The 16,972-nt window shown below is 38.7% G+C and overlaps 3 protein-coding genes across 3 annotated transcripts; 1 reads left to right on the top strand and 2 right to left on the bottom strand.

The window, feature by feature from the left end:
• The first annotated feature begins 463 nt into the window (after positions 1-463).
• LOC115797183 (uncharacterized) lies at positions 464-2,569 on the top strand. The gene is made up of 3 exons (XM_030753692.1): positions 464-1,395; positions 1,704-1,922; positions 2,176-2,569. Exons 1-3 carry the CDS (start codon positions 653-655, stop codon positions 2,408-2,410), a joined length of 1,197 nt encoding a protein of 398 aa, XP_030609552.1. The 5' UTR covers positions 464-652; the 3' UTR covers positions 2,411-2,569.
• LOC115797182 (uncharacterized) lies at positions 2,327-8,459 on the bottom strand. The gene is made up of 13 exons (XM_030753690.1): positions 8,161-8,459; positions 7,720-7,856; positions 7,054-7,360; positions 6,674-6,756; positions 6,481-6,533; positions 5,830-5,872; positions 5,533-5,603; positions 5,244-5,345; positions 4,806-5,116; positions 4,499-4,677; positions 4,083-4,252; positions 3,136-3,350; positions 2,327-2,997 (listed from the first exon to the last, which is right to left on the bottom strand). Exons 1-13 carry the CDS (start codon positions 8,306-8,308, stop codon positions 2,762-2,764), a joined length of 2,055 nt encoding a protein of 684 aa, XP_030609550.1. The 5' UTR covers positions 8,309-8,459; the 3' UTR covers positions 2,327-2,761.
• A 641-nt stretch (positions 8,460-9,100) lies between these two features.
• On the bottom strand, positions 9,101-16,972 carry LOC115797301 (uncharacterized). Its single transcript, XM_030753841.1, has 12 exons — positions 16,886-16,972; positions 15,204-15,258; positions 14,921-15,100; positions 14,232-14,426; positions 13,802-13,986; positions 13,597-13,709; positions 13,384-13,523; positions 12,970-13,058; positions 11,019-12,824; positions 10,697-10,790; positions 10,461-10,608; positions 9,101-9,315 (listed from the first exon to the last, which is right to left on the bottom strand). The coding sequence occupies exons 3-12, from the start codon at positions 15,086-15,088 to the stop codon at positions 9,188-9,190; spliced, it is 3,066 nt and encodes a 1,021-aa protein (XP_030609701.1). The 5' UTR covers positions 15,089-15,100; positions 15,204-15,258; positions 16,886-16,972; the 3' UTR covers positions 9,101-9,187.

Here is a 16,972-nt window from a genome sequence, read left to right as displayed (position 1 = left end):
TCTGATATTTGTATGACAGCAGCAGGTGGCAGCTACGACCAAAAAGCCAGCCGTCCAGTCACCAGCAAAGAAACCACAGACTAAACAGGCAGGAGGACCAATCAGGACACAGCCAGCTGCTGCGAGACCCATCACTAACAACAACTCCAACCCTGCTCTCAGCCTCCTTTACTACCTCCTGACCAACAGGAGAGGACAAATAGGGCTTTACGGCACGGCGTCACGCAGCGCCAAGTCATCGGCAGCCTGGAAAGCAGCCTCACTTTCTTCAGAGGACTCCAGTGATGAATCTTAATATATTACTGCTGTTAGCCTCAGTTTAGTACGGTGGCCCTGAAGTGCAAAGCACAACAACATTAACTAAGCACAATTACAAATTACGAAAGCACAACAACATTAACGAAAGCACAACAACATTAAAGAAAGCACAACAACATTAACGAAACACAATTACAAATTACGAAAGCACAACAACATTAACGAAAGCACAACAACATTAACGAAAGCACAATTACAAATTAGGAAAGCACAACAACATTAACAAACCGGAAAAGGTAGGTCCCAGTGGGAAAACCTGGGAAATCGCTGATTGGACGACGCCACTTTTGGCTTTTGAACCGGAAGTTATGGCTTTAGCGCGGTTGTTGATAAAATGAATATTACTGGTAATCCAGACGTAGCTACCGCTATCCACGAATATTTTGAGTCAGGACATACATACGAGGTGATACTGGACATGCTCAGGACTAACCACGATGTTTCATTTAGTATGCGTACACTGAAGACGCATTTAAAAGAAGCTGGACTGTACAGACGACGGAACTACTCTCCACTTCCTGAAGTGAGACATGCCATTATGACAGAGCTGAGAGGACCAGGGCAGTTGTTTGGCTATCGGACTATGTGGCAAGTTCTCAAACAAAAACACAAGCTACGTGTCAAACGTGATGGAGTTATGAGACTGTTGAGACAGCTGAATCCTCAAGGAATCGCCATGAGGACTCGCAGGAGGTTTACAAGACGCACGTATCACTCCATGGGGCCCAATTACATATGGCATGTAGATGGTTACGACAAACTGAAGCCATTCGGCTTGGCGCTCTCAGGATGTATAGATGGTTTTTCAAGAAGAATGATGTGGCTTGTTTGTGGAGCAACCAACAACAATCCTTCTGTCATTGCTCTCAATTATATAAACTGTGTCAAGAGTCTTGGAGTGATACCAATGAGACTACGAACAGACCTCGGGACTGAGAATGGGACTTTGGCAGCAATACAGTGTACCCTCCGTCATGCGCACACAGACTATTATGCTGGATCATCAAGCCACAGTTACGGATCATCAACAGGGAATCAACGCATCGAGTCATGGTGGTCTTTTCTCAGAACAGGAAGGTGGGTACATCTGTGTTTGGTAGATGCGATGTACAGTGGAAGCTGCCCAGTATTGATTTTATAACATTTTCTTGTTTTGCCAACTATCATGCCATATTGAGTTTGATCCCCAAATTACTTACCATAAGCAAATGTTTTGTTTTCAAAATTAGTATTTTCCATTGTCTGGTTACAGAAGGTACACCGACATTTTTAAACTACTTGGAAAAGAAACTAATTTTTTGTTTAACATACATTTCTATCATACAATATCAAAATGAGCAGAAATTAACAAGAACAGAACCATTTTGAATTTAATTTATCCCCAGGTCTCAGTTTTGGATGGACTTGTTTGGAGATCTAAGAGACTTCGGAACCTTCAATGGAAGCCATGAACATCAATGCTTGCTGAGATTCTGCTTCAGCAGTGTTCTGCAGAAAGACCTGGATGAATGCAAAGACCTCTGGAACAAACACAGGATCCGGCCAAGCAGACTTGCATCATGTCCTGGGGGAATTCCAGATGAACTCTATCTCTTGCCTCACAGGTAATTGTCATCTTCACAGAAAGAAATCACCTTCTGCATTACATATTAATGCAGTATTCTTATAGCACAAGTTGGGAAATATATTTTAATCATTGTACGAGTAAATACAGTTCATTTATGAGCTATCACTTTCTGGTGCTCACTTATACAGATCCATGTAGCCAGCAAACAAATCTGACATATTAAACTATTTGTAGTACATGTAGAAAATATGCTTCACAATTCTATTATTAATTCTATTCTGATTTTGCAGATATGGTTCAAGAGACTGTGGATTTGCTGTTGAGGAGAGGGAACTGGATGTGTTCCCTGAAGCAAGGCAAGCGACTGAATTGTGTGGTGATCAAAACATTGAGGAATACCTACAACAGGCTGTACAACAAAATGGACTACAGCAGCCACAAGACTGGGAATCAGCCACAGAACTGTATTTATTGCTGAAAGATATAGCCAGGTTTTGGACAAACTACCTGAACCCAAATTTTTGATCTTTTGTTTCCTGTTCCTTCTGCTAAAATGAAAAGTAATACATTATTCAAAACATACAAAGCGACAGGTGGATTAAAACATTTAAAATGAACTGTGTATTCAGTCTTAACCCTGAAGACAGACTTGACACATTCTGAATAAAACTCTGTAACAACGTGTTCAGCATGTTTCAACTTGCCTATACTGTAAATTATTTAGCTCTGCGAACCAAAAAACACCAAAAATGTTTAGCAAAACACTAAAGTAGCTTTTCGCTTCAATGTGTTACAAAACTTGCTTACAGTGGTAGTATGCCAACAGCATCTGAACTAGACTGAACAGGAATCAGTAACTGGCATTTGACCTTAGATTTAATGACAGCCGAATCCTGGAGCATTTTGGATCCCAAAGTCCATGTTTGCCTTAAAAACAATGTATGATTCCAAAAGCGGTAGCTTCAGTGTATTTGCACAGGTGTTTGCAACTGGAAAAGGTGAATCACTTAAAAACTCGAGGCGTGGAGGTGGCATTATGCCTGCTGGTGGAAGTGCTGCCAGACCTGTAGCAAACATCAACAGATCTTCCAGAGATACAGCTGTCATTTTTTCTGAAAGAAGAAAGTAAACATTGTAGTTGGATTTTGCATTGAGGAAAATTAATTACCTTATTTCTTCTTTCCTTTCATTATAACTAAAAAAAATAAAATAAATAAATTCTAAACAACACACAATCTGTCCATGCAAACCTTCTGAATCAAGGAGATAATCTGCCCAAAAGCCCAGTGTTTTTCCCTCCTTCTGACGCCTGTTGCTTCCTGTTGCGCTGAGATCTGGTCTGAACATGGTCTCCAAGTCTGAAGCAGTCAGGGCCTTGGCAGAGAAGCATAAGACTGGGGACAGAACACTGGAATGCTGCTGCAGTGCAGGGAGGAAACCAAGACTTGCCAATCCATCTTTGAATCTGTTAAGGATAAATGCATAACAGTGTTAGAATTGATTTAAAGCATAGATATGAACTATTCCATATCCGTCAACATGTGTAAATGCCAATGACAGTTTTAGTTTAATATACCTGGATAAATTTAAAATGAATAGTGTCATACACCAAGTAAAGCTCAGGTGTTTATGTAGGACCACTCATACACAAAACTATTAACAGTGCTCAGAAATCATTAGTAAAAGCAAAAATAGATAATTATGATTTAAGCATTTTTAAAAAAATGTTTTCACACTGTTTGTCAAACAGCTTATTTTTTAGAAATCCCTTTTTAAAAGTAATCATGTAGCATGAATAATGATTCTAAAGCACTTTTAGAGTTATGGTGACAGACAAACTATTATACATACATTTCTTCGTGGATGATAAAAATGGTGAAACTTAAAATTTGGCAAGTATTGATATATTCCTAACATTTTACCTGAAGGGGGCAAAAAGATGGGTTAGCAACTGAAGATAAAAACAAAAAAAATTAAGGAAAGAAGCTTGTTAAATCTGATATGATCAGGTAATTTGTTGTTGCTGATCAGATTGCATGGTTGTTAATTAGCTTTTCATAATAAATAAAGGTCTCATGATATCAGTGGCTGCTGTAAACAACTGGCAATGCTTAATTCATATTAAGTAATGAGCTTAGAACCGCAGATTAGTTTTAAAATATTTTCAGCCATAAATGGCAGACAGGTTATTACTTACCGTTGAATGGCACTGTGGTTTCTGTCAATGATGTACCATCTGAGATACTCCTCCACAAAAGCTTGCTTCTCACATGTCTTCACACTTCTGAGGCATCCAGCAGTTTGGAACATGGTACTGTTTTGCAAAATTACATTTTGCAGAGATTCCTCTGATTCTGCTTCCAGGACCTTATAGAACAAGCAGTTTATTGTAAGGAAAACTACCAAGATATAAATTTGACAACCTTTTTATAATGAAGACAAATACAGGATTAAAATTATTCCATTTGTGACTTCACATTTGTTGAGAGAGGGTGAAATATGCCCTTTCAAAAACAGAAATAATTCGCTCAACCATAATCTTTATCTGAATGTCAAAATAATCTTTACTTGTCCTACAGTAAATCTGTTCCCTGAGCCTAGGTCATTTCCTACCTGCTGCAGAACTTTCCCTATCTCCTCATCTTGCACATCTTCTACAGTTGCGCTGAAACTTGGATTCCCTATCATGTGGTTGACCAGGTTCTTTGACAGAAAATGTGGTGCTGGTCCCCCGTGTACAATGGATACAGCAATCATCTTTCCTGCTAAAAAATACTCATCTTCCCTGGCAGCTGTTATACAGAGCACAGAATTATTGTGGTTATTACTACTTAAATCTGCCTATGATAAAAATATGAGATGTTTCTGAAAATTTTGATTTTAGTAGTACAACCACTTCACTATACCTAAAAAGACTCACCTCTTGAATTGCAGACAAGATAACGGTTTTCTGGGGGTCCATCGAAGATGGGGCGATTTCTCAGATGGCTCATGAGAAGTGTAAGGAATTCACGCCTTGGGCCGCCTGTATCCAACCCTTCTTCAAAGCAGCCAGCATCGTCATTAAACTTGATGAACATGTCATTGCTGTCAGAGTACGTGCTGCGTTGAAATCCGCGAACAGCTCCATCCCATACATCTGACCGACATATATTGAACCTGCTGACCTTCTTGCGGTCAATTGCCAGTGCCAGATGTGCAATAATTTCATGTGCCTGCACATTTGTTTTTCTAGAAAAAAAGAAAATATTTTAAACACAGGATGTACTTCTTTACTGATTTATCAAACTATGCATAATGTAATTATGTGCAGGAACAGATGCTGGTTAATTGAAGACAAAATGTCTAAATTACTAACACAGGCTCTTCTGTAGGCAGCTCTTTCTCTTTGTCATGAGTAAGATCTTCAACATCGTCTTCGTCGTCAATCAGAATGGGTTCAAACAGGTTGGTGTAGTTTCTGCAGACAAAAAACGTGCACACATCATAGATGAAAAAAGAAATACATAAGCCTGCAGTTCCAGCTTTCTAGAACCAAACATTTAATTTATGACACAAGTCAAATATAAAAGATTCAAAGTAAATATATTTATAATCATTATCATTTTGTCTCATCCCCTGTAATAATTACAGGAGATACAACACACCTGTAACAGGAGCTCTGGACAGTGAGACATTCACGGGTGCCTGGATCTTTTCTGTTATCCAAATCTATATCCTGAAAACACAAAAATGAGAATGAGTGAAAATTAATGTTTGGCCAATTTAGAACTATTTTAATATCCTAACAGTTTAAAGGATTGAGAGGAGAATCTGTGGATTGTGGTGCGAGATGAAGGTCAGTCGAAAAAAGTTCACATTCTGCATTTTACGCTGCTCACATCCAAAAATTGCTGTAAATGCTACAAATATAACAAATCTTTCAAAAATAAAACAGTTAGTACCTGTTGTACTTCATTTGAAAGCACTAGATCCCCAACATCATCCCTTAGAGGGCAAAGAAAAGCATATATCATTGCGTATTATGAAAATATGCAGTCATGGAATTCATTATGAGACTGCCCCGTTTTCTTCAATGTCCTGTTTATTTTATTGCCCTGTAACTCCTCTGTGCATCATGTGACTAAAACAAACAGAAAAAAACATGGAATGCCTAAAAGCGCTGTTTTTGGCAGTATGGTACTATAGCTATTAAAGTGAAGTGATTTTTGTCATTCTCGCAAAGATTTTGTAGAAAATTAATAGATATAAGTTTTCAAAGTAAACTCTTATGAGCTATTTTTGTTGTTATTGTATTTGCCTAAACAAATGTACCTTTACTTGTACCAGACAGTAAAATGAACAAGACATTGAAGAAAGCAAGGGTGGTCTAATAATTATTTCCATGCCTGGATATTTGACATTTCAAAAACAAACAAGCATCCAGAAAATAAACAAGCAATACAAGCACTTTATAGGACATGTAACCACATACAGGACAAATAATCAAAGTAAATGTCATTAATACATACTGTATGCAAATACAGTAAAGGCTAAAATACTTTTGGTACACATGCACATGTCATGCTATGAAATGTTCTTAAAATATAACTTACTCTGTTTCTGCCACTTGTTGTAAAGGACTGCTTTCATCCAGAGGTTCCCATGGCTGACGTAAAGACACACAATGCATTTCACATAAAAACATTTACATAGTTCTATGGAGTTGAGGTAAAAGGTAAATGGTGCTTGTGATGGTCGAACAACCCAAAAAAAAGACAGACTAAATACATTTTAAATTGAACTTACCAGTGTATCAGCAAGATCCAACTCTGAGGATTTTTTAATAACAATCTCTGGGTCAGAGTCAGACAAGTCTGACAAATTTCCAACTGCAAAACATGAAAAAAAACCCTAACTTAATTTCTACTAAGTGATAATACTATATTTGTTAAACAATGTTACACCCGAATGCATAAACATAACATTTCTAAAAACTCATGACTCAGTAGATCCCAGAGTGTATGGCTTTCAAGTTTCTAGGAAGTAACTTGACATGTAGGAGCTAATCTTTGTTATTGAGTTGATTGATTTATGCCAGTGATGCTTACTTGCACAACTTCAAAATTTATATTTGTTGAAGTTTAGGCGATGTGTGCCAAACTCCACACACAAACACCACAGCTTACCTTCTTCAAAGTCCCTTTTCAAGCAGATGAAAACAGTAATCCTTTGATATGGCTTGCCAACTTCAGCCTTATAAGCACCAAGGGTAAAAGGTCTTTGTGTCCCAGGGATATTAATAACCTCTGTCCCATCTGGATACAGAAGAAGGAAAGGCCCATCTTTTATATCTTTGTTGAAGTCCTTCATTTTTTTAACAGCCTGACTAAGCAGAGTTGTGGCAGAGATGTCTGGGTCTGTTGTAAGGGAAATATTTTTTCCACGTTGTGGCCTTAGACCACCCTTCTGAATGACCATCAAGCCAACATTTATCTGAAAGAAAGAAGATGTGAAAGACTGAGCAATGTTTAAAAATAATTGTCAAACTTGTTCTTTTTGTTTTTAAATCTTGTGTTACATGTTGCAATAACAACCAAATGGACCAATTATTTACTAATATCAGTCAAAGCACAATGATGGAAACCCTTACTTTTAAACCACAGATTTGGATACAAACAGTTCATAATAACGGTTGGTAATTTATTAATCAACAGCTGATTTACTATTTTGAATGATCATGAATTGACAATATGCTATTACTGGTTATCAATTATTCTGCATAGCTTTGTTCCGCTGAACTTTCTTCATAGATAAAAGCTGCTTGTTTTCAGTCGGAGCCATGATGAACCTACCCGAACTTTTATTTTTTCCTTGTGCTTTAACCCCTTTCTCCCTACAGAATACTTTTGCCGCTCCTCGTTTTTCTTTTGTTGATATTCTAGGAAGGTGCTGAAGGCTGGAGTCGGGCAGGGTGGAATAGTCTGTCGTGCTGAAGTCAAGGAAAAAAATGACAAAGTCGCACATCAGAGAGATGCATAGTCCTATAAACGACATGCCATACTAACCAGAGCAACACAGGTTTTCCAGGAAAATAGCGCCCAAGAATGCAACGGACATTTATATTTGATCTATAAATGCTGCTGTATTACTGAAACCTAGGCACACTTTTAATTCAGCATTTGAATTTACAAGGCCCATTTAAATGAGAACGGACACGGTCTGTACACCGCTAATGTTAGCAAGTTACTACATCCATAAGACAAACAAACCATTCTTCATGCTTATGAACTTACTTGAAGGCTGTGGAGTACTTCCGACACATATTTCTTGAATCCTCTTGCCACAGTTGCTGCAAAAGTTTGGTGACAGCTCAACCAGCTCTTTCCCGCAGTTAGGACAATACATAGCGATATGACTGTCTTGCCGCCGAGCGCACGCCATAACTTCCGGTTCAAAAGCCAAAAGTGGCGTCGTCCAATCAGCGATTTCCCAGGTTTTCCCACTGGGACCTACCTTTTCCGGTTTGTTAATGTTGTTGTGCTTTCCTAATTTGTAATTGTGCTTTCGTTAATGTTGTTGTGCTTTCGTTAATGTTGTTGTGCTTTCGTTAATGTTGTTGTGCTTTCCTAATTTGTAATTGTGCTTTCGTTAATGTTGTTGTGCTTTCGTTAATGTTGTTGTGCTTTCGTTAATGTTGTTGTGCTTTCCTAATTTGTAATTGTGCTTTCGTTAATGTTGTTGTGCTTTCGTTAATGTTGTTGTGCTTTCGTTAATGTTGTTGTGCTTTCGTAATTTGTAATTGTGTTTCGTTAATGTTGTTGTGCTTTCTTTAATGTTGTTGTGCTTTCGTTAATGTTGTTGTGCTTTCGTAATTTGTAATTGTGCTTAGTTAATGTTGTTGTGCTTTGCACTTCAGGGCCACCGTAGTTTAGTTACCAAAACACAAACCAATCCATGTCTCTTTTTTTTCTTTAAAGGCTCCTTTATTCTTTATCAGATCAAAGTAAAACAAGATTAATGTAGATTTCTTTATGAAATCAGTGATTCAAAATACATTTACAGTCTATTTGTCACTTTGAAATGATTTAATATAGTTAAACATCAGAAAAGGTTAACTGTCATTAATATACATTGTCTATCTTTTTGACAAGATGTACAAAGTTTATTGTTTTGTTGCTATAGTTTCATCATTATGTGGTTATTTGACTAATAACCTAATGTAAATCTGGTTTTTTACATGAGCAAAATGTGGCTATAATAAACCATTACAGCACTAGTTATATATCTGTTACTCAGTGTTAGAGAAACAGCATGCCATGTCTATGTTTGTTTGGGTGTGTATGTGTTTGTGTTGTTGTGTCCATACTGCTGTGGTTCTGCTGGCAGATGTGAGGGAAGTGGCTGTTTGTCTTTCCTCTGCTCTTTGAAAGCTCCTTTATTTTGTTTTCCTGGGAAAAAATGACACGAGTCACTTGATTTGATTTGATTTTTTCAGTTTTTAGGTGATCGATAAATTTTTGTTCATTTATTGAACAGCAACCTTTGCATCAAAATATGCTTAGTTGCAGACACGGTTGTTATGCCAAGGCTGCTGGTGACTGTGGGATTTGGGATCAGTGCTTTGAACTAATTTTTCCTCATAAGTTAAAGAATTTCCTCATTAATGTTGATATTGTGGTTCGATGGGTCATGCTAGCATCCTATTCTCCACAATTTTTTCTGCTGAGATTTGAAAAATGAAGAGTCACAAAAATTGTGTATATAGAAAACAAAAAGTTCCAGCTCAAGAGCAACCAATCTGGCTTAGGCACATATATGTACTTTGATGTCACTGAGGAGAGGATGCTAGCACTAAAAAAACCCCAAAAAAACCTTTGAGTCAAGCACAATAAGTAGAGTAGTCAGACTCAGACTGTGCAAGTGATTAGGTGAGAGTCCAGGACATCCCCTGATGGAGATGCCCACAGTGTTTAGCAAAATAGCCAGTCAGTGTTCATAATCTCTGCATCTGGCTTTAAAATAAATGATTACTAAAAAAAGTGTGCACTTTTTTTTTTTTCTTTCATTTTTGGCCTCAGCAGCTTTTATCCACAATAGAGAGACAGCAAATGGGGGAAAGGCACGGGCGATGACACCCAGGCAAACTGGCGACAGGCCGGGAGTCAAACCTGCGCCGCTCACACTGCAATGCGGCATATGTATGTGGTCTCCAGCTTCACCACTAAACCACCCAGGTGCCAAGTGTGCACTTTTTATATATGTTGTTTGATATGAATCCTTGTTCCGCTGAGGTGAAGAATGCAAAGTTAACTTGTCCCATAGAGCTACCACGGATGTATAAATTTGAAAGCCATTGGGTGAAACAAAGCAAAATTACTCTCTTACATATTGTCCTGAGGCATATGTTTTTTCTAATCAAATCTTAAAGGAAGCTGGACTTTTTAAACCCTTGTTTGTCCAAAGGTGGTGCTGCTGATAACAGTTAACATTCAGCACGAACACTGGACTACGACTGGTTCAAATGAAGCCGCCATCATCACCAACACCAGTGAACTGAAAACTGTCACCACTGTATTAAGATGTGTGTGCATACCTTCTCTTCCTCTAACCTCTGGCAGCACTGAACAACTTAGATCTGGGAAATGGATGTGCAATTTATTTTTAGCCACTGCAACACCACAGCTGTTACTGGGGCAGTCAGATACAAAGGAGTGTTCGAAGGTCTGACTCTTCTCTGGTCCCTGAAAGGACAAAGTGAAGTTATTTTGAAAGAATTTTTTCCATTCTGGTTATTCTGTAACCAAAACAAAGATTTGCCTGAGTTGTAACCTGAAAGGTGAGTGATCCTGTAACATTACTCGGTGGAAACTGTTGGGCCTTTCGGCTATAAATGCCACCGTGATGTCTTGGCTTGTCTAAACATCTGTAAAACCAAAAGAGAAAACACACATATCAAACCGGGCAAGATTTGAATAACAAGAATCTAACAAGGTTCACATTAGACGACACCTAATGGATCTAAAATATAAACAGGACTCAAAACACCTGACAGGCCTAACAAATTTAGGCAATGTTCAGCCTACAAACTAAGAAACTGCCACAAAACCATAACAAGATTTTGCACAACATAGTACCATTTGGTTAAGGTTACCTGACGGTGGGAGTCCTCGGATGGGAACCTGCCCCTAGGATAGAATGGTCACTGATGGCTGAGCTGTGGGTTCTGACGATTGAGGAGTTGACAAGAGATGTGGAGGATGGAGGGAGGAGGAGAGGAATCGAAGAGGATGGAGGAGGTGAAGAAAAACAGGAGACACTCAGATCAAACTCATTAAGGTCTGCACTGTCTTTGTTGTGAAGGACGGAGCTTCTTGTCAAAGCTTTGAGGTGTAGAGTTTCTGTAGATGTGACTGAAGTCAGATCTGGACCACTAGATATATTTGTTTTGTCAGTTTGTTCTGGGTTTTCATTCATCTTGCTGTGATCAGTAGCAAGAGTAGGTTTTTGAGTCTGTGGGAATACTGTAGAGGTCATGTGGTCGCTGAAAGAACTGGACTTCATTTTAAATTCTCCTCCAACTAAACATTTGGATTGAGGAACTTTCCAAGATTTTACATCAGATTCAAAGGCACTGGTGTTGTTCTGTTTCTCTTTAGCTGAACTTCCAGAGGTATTGGTGGTTTGAGCTACTGATAAATTGGCTGTTGCACTAACAGACACAGTAAGAGCTAAATTTTCTTGGTTCTCTTTATCCGAGACATTCAGTGTTTCAAATGTGCGTTCATTTGAAGTTGTTTTGGTTTCCGTACAGGTCTTAGGTTTGGAAATGCTCTGCTGATGTAGGCAAGACGATTCAAGATTCCACTTGTACTCTCCACCTGAAGAATGTAATATTTTCATGTCCTCTTTGATGTCATTGTCTTCTCTAAGATGAATGTGTTCTGGAAGCTCCTTGGAAGACGAGCCAAAGACCTTATTACTCTGGGGGGGACTGGCCTCCATAAAAACTGTGGAAGACTGTGTTGGAAGATCTGAAGTATGACTCTTTGATGTGGGCAAAAGGGAGTTGTTCATTTCTGAAATTGACCTAGATGGCTTGGGATTTGATGATGGTCCTTTTGGATGTCCGGATGTCTTTCTTTGGTCGGAGTCAGCTGTTTGATTGGTCAGATCCTCTACACCAGCATTGGTTTCACACTGGTTGATGACAAACAGTGTAGTATGGATCTCAATGTGATCTTTGTTTGATTTTAATGGCAAGCCTATGGTGGACCAATCAGTGGCTGATTCCACAGAAGGTTTTGAAGACAAAGTGAAATTTAGGTGGTCAGTGGTTGAATGTTTCAACAATTTGGAAACTTTTTTGTTTGTTTTGTCCAATTTTTTCTCAAACTCCTGACTTGATTCCAATTTACACAATCTCGAGATGTCCTGCGTGCTTTTCTCAGTCGCACACAACGCAGTATTTTCATGGTCTTCCCTTGTATCTGGAGATAGCACGTGCTCATGTTTAGGTTTTGCTGATGCACTGTTATTGTTCTCTAGGCATGCCACCATCCTGGAGGTCTCTGACAAATCAAGAGTAAGGGTTTTAGTTAACGTGGGAATCTCTGATTCTTTCTTCGAATCTATACCTGTGGCTTTGCCTGCTTTACTTTTAATGGCCATGGAAGATTGAGCTGCATCCTGGATAACCTTGCCTGATTTGGATTGCTTAGTGGAGCTCATAGGTTCTGAATGTCGAGTGGTTTTAGACACCTTCAGAGGGTGTTTTCTTTTTGTTTTCTCCATCTTTTCCTTGTTGACTTTCTCATTCATGCCTTCATGTTGTTTCTTGTCCTTGCCTCTACAGCTTCTCACATCCCCTTCATCCTTTCTTGGGTTTTTGGTTATTTTGGGAAAGGTGGAGTTTTCTCTGTGGTCCTTTTGGATCTTAGCATTTAGCTCCTCCAAAAATCTAAACATACAGAGAAAGATAGGACAGTATCTCAAATCTGGTGGCTAATCACTAGCCCAAAAATATTCATTTTTGATTCATGTTATCAGTACTGCTCTTGTTCACAACATTTCAAGCATCAAAAGCATCTAAAACAAACTGATACCTGATGTGGAAGGAATCTTGTGTGAAAAGTGGATGCTCTAACAGCTCCGAGCACTGAGCTCGTCTTTCTGGATCCATCTCTAGACACCTCTGAGAGACAAAAAAACACACCAAAGGTATCACTGATGTATCTTAGTCTGAAAGTGACTCAAACAGATGTTGAAAAATACTTTCAGAAGATCAGAAGTTGCATCAGGTAGGACCCAAAGATACATGTGAATGCCACAGATCTCTAATAAGATTCCTAGCATGTCTAAAAAGTAATTTATTTCCCCTGAAAATCCACACACAGTCTTTTAGTTGGCATGTTCATTGAATTGCTATATCCAGGATATGCTACAGCAACTCAAAATACCTTATGCAAACCTTAAAAAATTATTTTATTTTTGTACATTGAGATTAAAATAAACTGCACCTGTGCCAGATCCAGGGCAGTGGGTGTGATTGTAGGGAAGCGCTGCTGGAGAGCGACTCTGCCAGAACATTCAGGCAGCCTGACTCCAGAAAATACAGGATTTCTGTAGAAGAGCTCCTGGTGATGAGTTGTAAGGTTACCTATAGAGGAAGAGACTGCGGTTAGCATGGGGAAGAGGAAAGACAACTTGCTAACGCTGTGTGAAGCACTTACCAAAGCACCTGATGATCTGATATATTTGGTCAAGGTCTGAGTCTCCAGGAAACAGAGGCTGACCTGTTAACATCTCTAATAATACACATCCCAAGGCCCACACATCTACTGGTCTAAACATACACAAACACACACATTAATATTTCTAATCAATAGACATCTTACAGCAGATGTAATGTCTGCAGGTCAATAGACATATACTTACTTGCTGTACTTGATGTCTCCAACCAGCAGTTCGGGGGCTCTGTACCATCGAGTGGCCACGTAGTCAGTGTAAACTCCACCCTCAGTGGTCAATGCCACAGTGCGGGCAAAGCCAAAATCACACAACTTGACCACGCCCTCCTGAGAGATGAGGATGTTCTCTGGTTTGATGTCACGATGGATGATCTGGGAGTGAAAAGAAAGAATCAGACATCATCTGGTATATTGGAAAGTCTTTGAAGTATGTTTAAAAAATCACTTTAAAAAGTACTTTTGAAAAACAAAGTCCTTGACAAGTAATTGGATTTAGAACACAAGTCGCAGTCACCTTTTAGTTAGACAGGAGGCCCTCCACACCTGACTAGAACCCATGCCTGTCTGAGACCATTTTTAGAAGGTAGCTGAGGGAATATTTAATCATTTATCCTCACATTTTGCTGGTGGCAGAAGGCAGCAGCCCTCAGGATCTGGTGAAGGTACTGCCGGCATGTGTTCAGCTCCAGTCCGCTTGGGTTTTGCTCCAGATCATCCAAAAGCGTCCGGTCCACAAACTCAAACACCAGATACCATCGGCGACGGCGCTTCCACACCTCTAGGAGGTTCACCAGATTGTCATGCCGCAGTTGCTTTAAGTTGATAAAGATAAGTGGTTACTGTGTGAACGCAGACAGTACTGAGCCAAAACATCACGACCAACACTTCCTGTTACTGGTGGTATCTGTGGTTTGGTTCACTGAAACTGCTCAGACCTACCAAAGCCTGGACACTATTTCCCCTTTTCCACAGTTATACCTTGGTACACTTTAAGAAACAACTCACATCTTAACATTACGTATTGCTACATAGCAGAAGTTGGGAAGAAAAATATGCCAGATGGACCCTAAAATCGAATTTAAGCATCTTTTGAGGAACAGTCTGAGGAACTGTAGGTGTCACAGACTGACATATACAACCAGTCTGTCCAATGTTAGATAATCTGCTGGGTTCCTCTCATAGTGGCTTTTACACTTAATGTTAGAATCTGACACTGAGTTATTTTGGTCTGTATTATTGGCCGCTTTACTCAGGTTTCACTTAATGATTTAGTGATTGGTAGGCTGATGGATTGACTGACAGGTACCCTGAGTAGCTTGATCTCCCTGTGGGCAATCTTCTTCACCATCTTGTCATCATCAGAGTCCGTAAATTTCTTGATGGCGACAAGGCGACCGGTGTCTCGATGACGACACTTAAGCACAGTGCCGTAACTGCCCTCCCCAACCGGGCCCAATGATTCATAACGCTCCATCAGACTTTTATTCTGGAGGGAAAGGAGAGGAAGTTGGATCTTGGAACTGATTGCTGTATTTGGTTTTCATTAATATGATTAAAAATGTATTTTAAAATGCTATTAGTGCCCTTACATTTACTTTAAGAATGTTTATAGCTTCAGTCTGAAATCACTCAAACCAGCAGTGCCTGCAGAAACACATCGAAAAAAAAATAATAATAATAGAAAGGGAAATATAATGTGAAAGCAACATATAAAGGAAAAGCATAGGCAGAATTTCTCAAAACATGACCCAGAACAAAATAATCATTACACTAATATTAATTGTATTAATATAATCATATATTATGATAGTCAAATTCATAAAGTGCTGTTTTTTCTTGATTAAGCTTACATACATCTGCATGTGATGGAGCACTATATAGTGTTTTTATTTATTAGTACTTGATATAAAGCATGTATATAACTTAGAGTACCATGTGCAGAAAAAAGTCCCCTGTGACTCTTGTACTGTTGCATATGTTACACGATTGTTATTATTAGTCATGCATTAATGTAATAAATTTTCAACAGGACTGCATGTTTTGATTAATTGATTCTTAAAAAAATTGTTTACCACAGGACAGAGTGAAAATTTTTACAACCAATATCAGCAGCTCTGAATGATTAAAAATAAACAACTGGTTATTAAAGTATTTAAAATATGGAGACACTTATGACAGATTAATAATTTTGCTCATGAGTGGTTTCATTAAGGCGTTACCTGGCTACAGCATCATATTTTAAGCACTATATTGCCCCTATAGATTAAGAATGGGATGTCACTCAAGTTCACATGTGTGTGAAGGCAAACTAGTGAATACTTTGGAAATATCGTGGATCTCTTCCTATTCTTATCTTCACACAGGCACCATCCACCACCTGTGTGGCATAATAACAACGTGTAAAAAATAAAGCGCCAGCAGCCTCATCAGAGCCACAGCGGTTTCTGTTACCCCACACTCAGTACTCCTCACAGAGTAAATGTGCTGCTGTTTCTGCCTCCAAACCTTTGAACACCAGAGCTCAGAATATAAGGAAAGAAAACTCCACCAAAAACTTCAAGAAAGTCTTAAAGCCATGCTTCTTTAATCTTCAATTTATACAAATAATTTTACCTAATAATAGGCTGAGACCAAGGGGGAAAAAAAAAGTCTCATTATTGTTATTTTTTTATACGTTATTGTTTTAGTTTAACTGATATAGATGCTTTTTTTTCATCCTATAGAAGCAGAGCTAAAAAACTAATATTTTTCTGTTGATAAAGCACTTGGGATAATTACAGTTATCTTAAAAGAAAAGCAGTGGTTAGTAATAATGATCATCAAATGAGCAGTAGAGCTGCACCACTGTACAGGCACACAAACAGGCAGGTTCAGGTAGCTCCAGAGCACAGGCAGCAGATCCTTTTATCTCCATCTTAATGGATTTTATTTTATTATTTATTTTATTATTTTGTTATTATTTTATGTATCTTTTTTTTTTGCTTGTTTGCATCTTGTAATATGTTAGAGTTTAAAGAAAAACTCTACCTTTTAATATATTTGATGCTCTTTGTATATTAAAGCAGTAAAACAATTCTAGGATAAAGTGTGAAATGGTTTCAGCTCATTTAAAATCCTCATGAGAGGATGAGTATTATAAACACATGAACTGCCTCGTGATCATCTATGGATAAACAGGTAAATATCTCAGATACCACAACAGCGTGGCACAGACAACAGAAACAGCAGCAGCCACATTAGACACACACACAGACTCACACCACACGCTGACCTTGCAGGGATCTCCTTTTATCGCTGTGATCTGCGCAGTGAGTTCCCGGTATAAACACCGTTTCTCTGGTGTGTGTGTAACGTGTTG

This window comes from Archocentrus centrarchus, chromosome 18 (assembly GCF_007364275.1).
Source record: "Archocentrus centrarchus isolate MPI-CPG fArcCen1 chromosome 18, fArcCen1, whole genome shotgun sequence".
Taxonomy (NCBI): domain Eukaryota; kingdom Metazoa; phylum Chordata; class Actinopteri; order Cichliformes; family Cichlidae; genus Archocentrus; species Archocentrus centrarchus.
Note: the sequence above shows the minus strand (reverse complement) of the source record. Positions and strands in the feature narration are given on the sequence as shown.

Bases quoted from the DNA above. Each gene is read 5' to 3' on its own strand.
- LOC115797183 (XM_030753692.1), top strand. From the start codon at position 653: ATGAATATTACTGGTAATCCAGACGTAGCTACCGCTATCCACGAATAT. The intron at 1,396-1,703 runs GTGGGTACATCT...ATTTATCCCCAG, and splicing joins TCTTTTCTCAGAACAGGAAG to GTCTCAGTTTTGGATGGACT. The intron at 1,923-2,175 runs GTAATTGTCATC...CTGATTTTGCAG, and splicing joins CTCTATCTCTTGCCTCACAG to ATATGGTTCAAGAGACTGTG.
- LOC115797182 (XM_030753690.1), bottom strand. From the start codon at position 8,308: ATGGCGTGCGCTCGGCGGCAAGACAGTCATATCGCTATGTATTGTCCT. The intron at 7,857-8,160 runs GTAAGTTCATAA...CCTTGACTTCAG, and splicing joins AAGTACTCCACAGCCTTCAA to CACGACAGACTATTCCACCC. The intron at 3,351-4,082 runs GTAAGTAATAAC...TATCCTTAACAG, and splicing joins AACCACAGTGCCATTCAACG to ATTCAAAGATGGATTGGCAA.
- LOC115797301 (XM_030753841.1), bottom strand. From the start codon at position 15,088: ATGGAGCGTTATGAATCATTGGGCCCGGTTGGGGAGGGCAGTTACGGC. The intron at 13,710-13,801 runs GTAAGTATATGT...GTGTATGTTTAG, and splicing joins GGAGACATCAAGTACAGCAA to ACCAGTAGATGTGTGGGCCT. The intron at 12,825-12,969 runs GTATCAGTTTGT...CTGTATGTTTAG, and splicing joins CAAGATTCCTTCCACATCAG to ATTTTTGGAGGAGCTAAATG.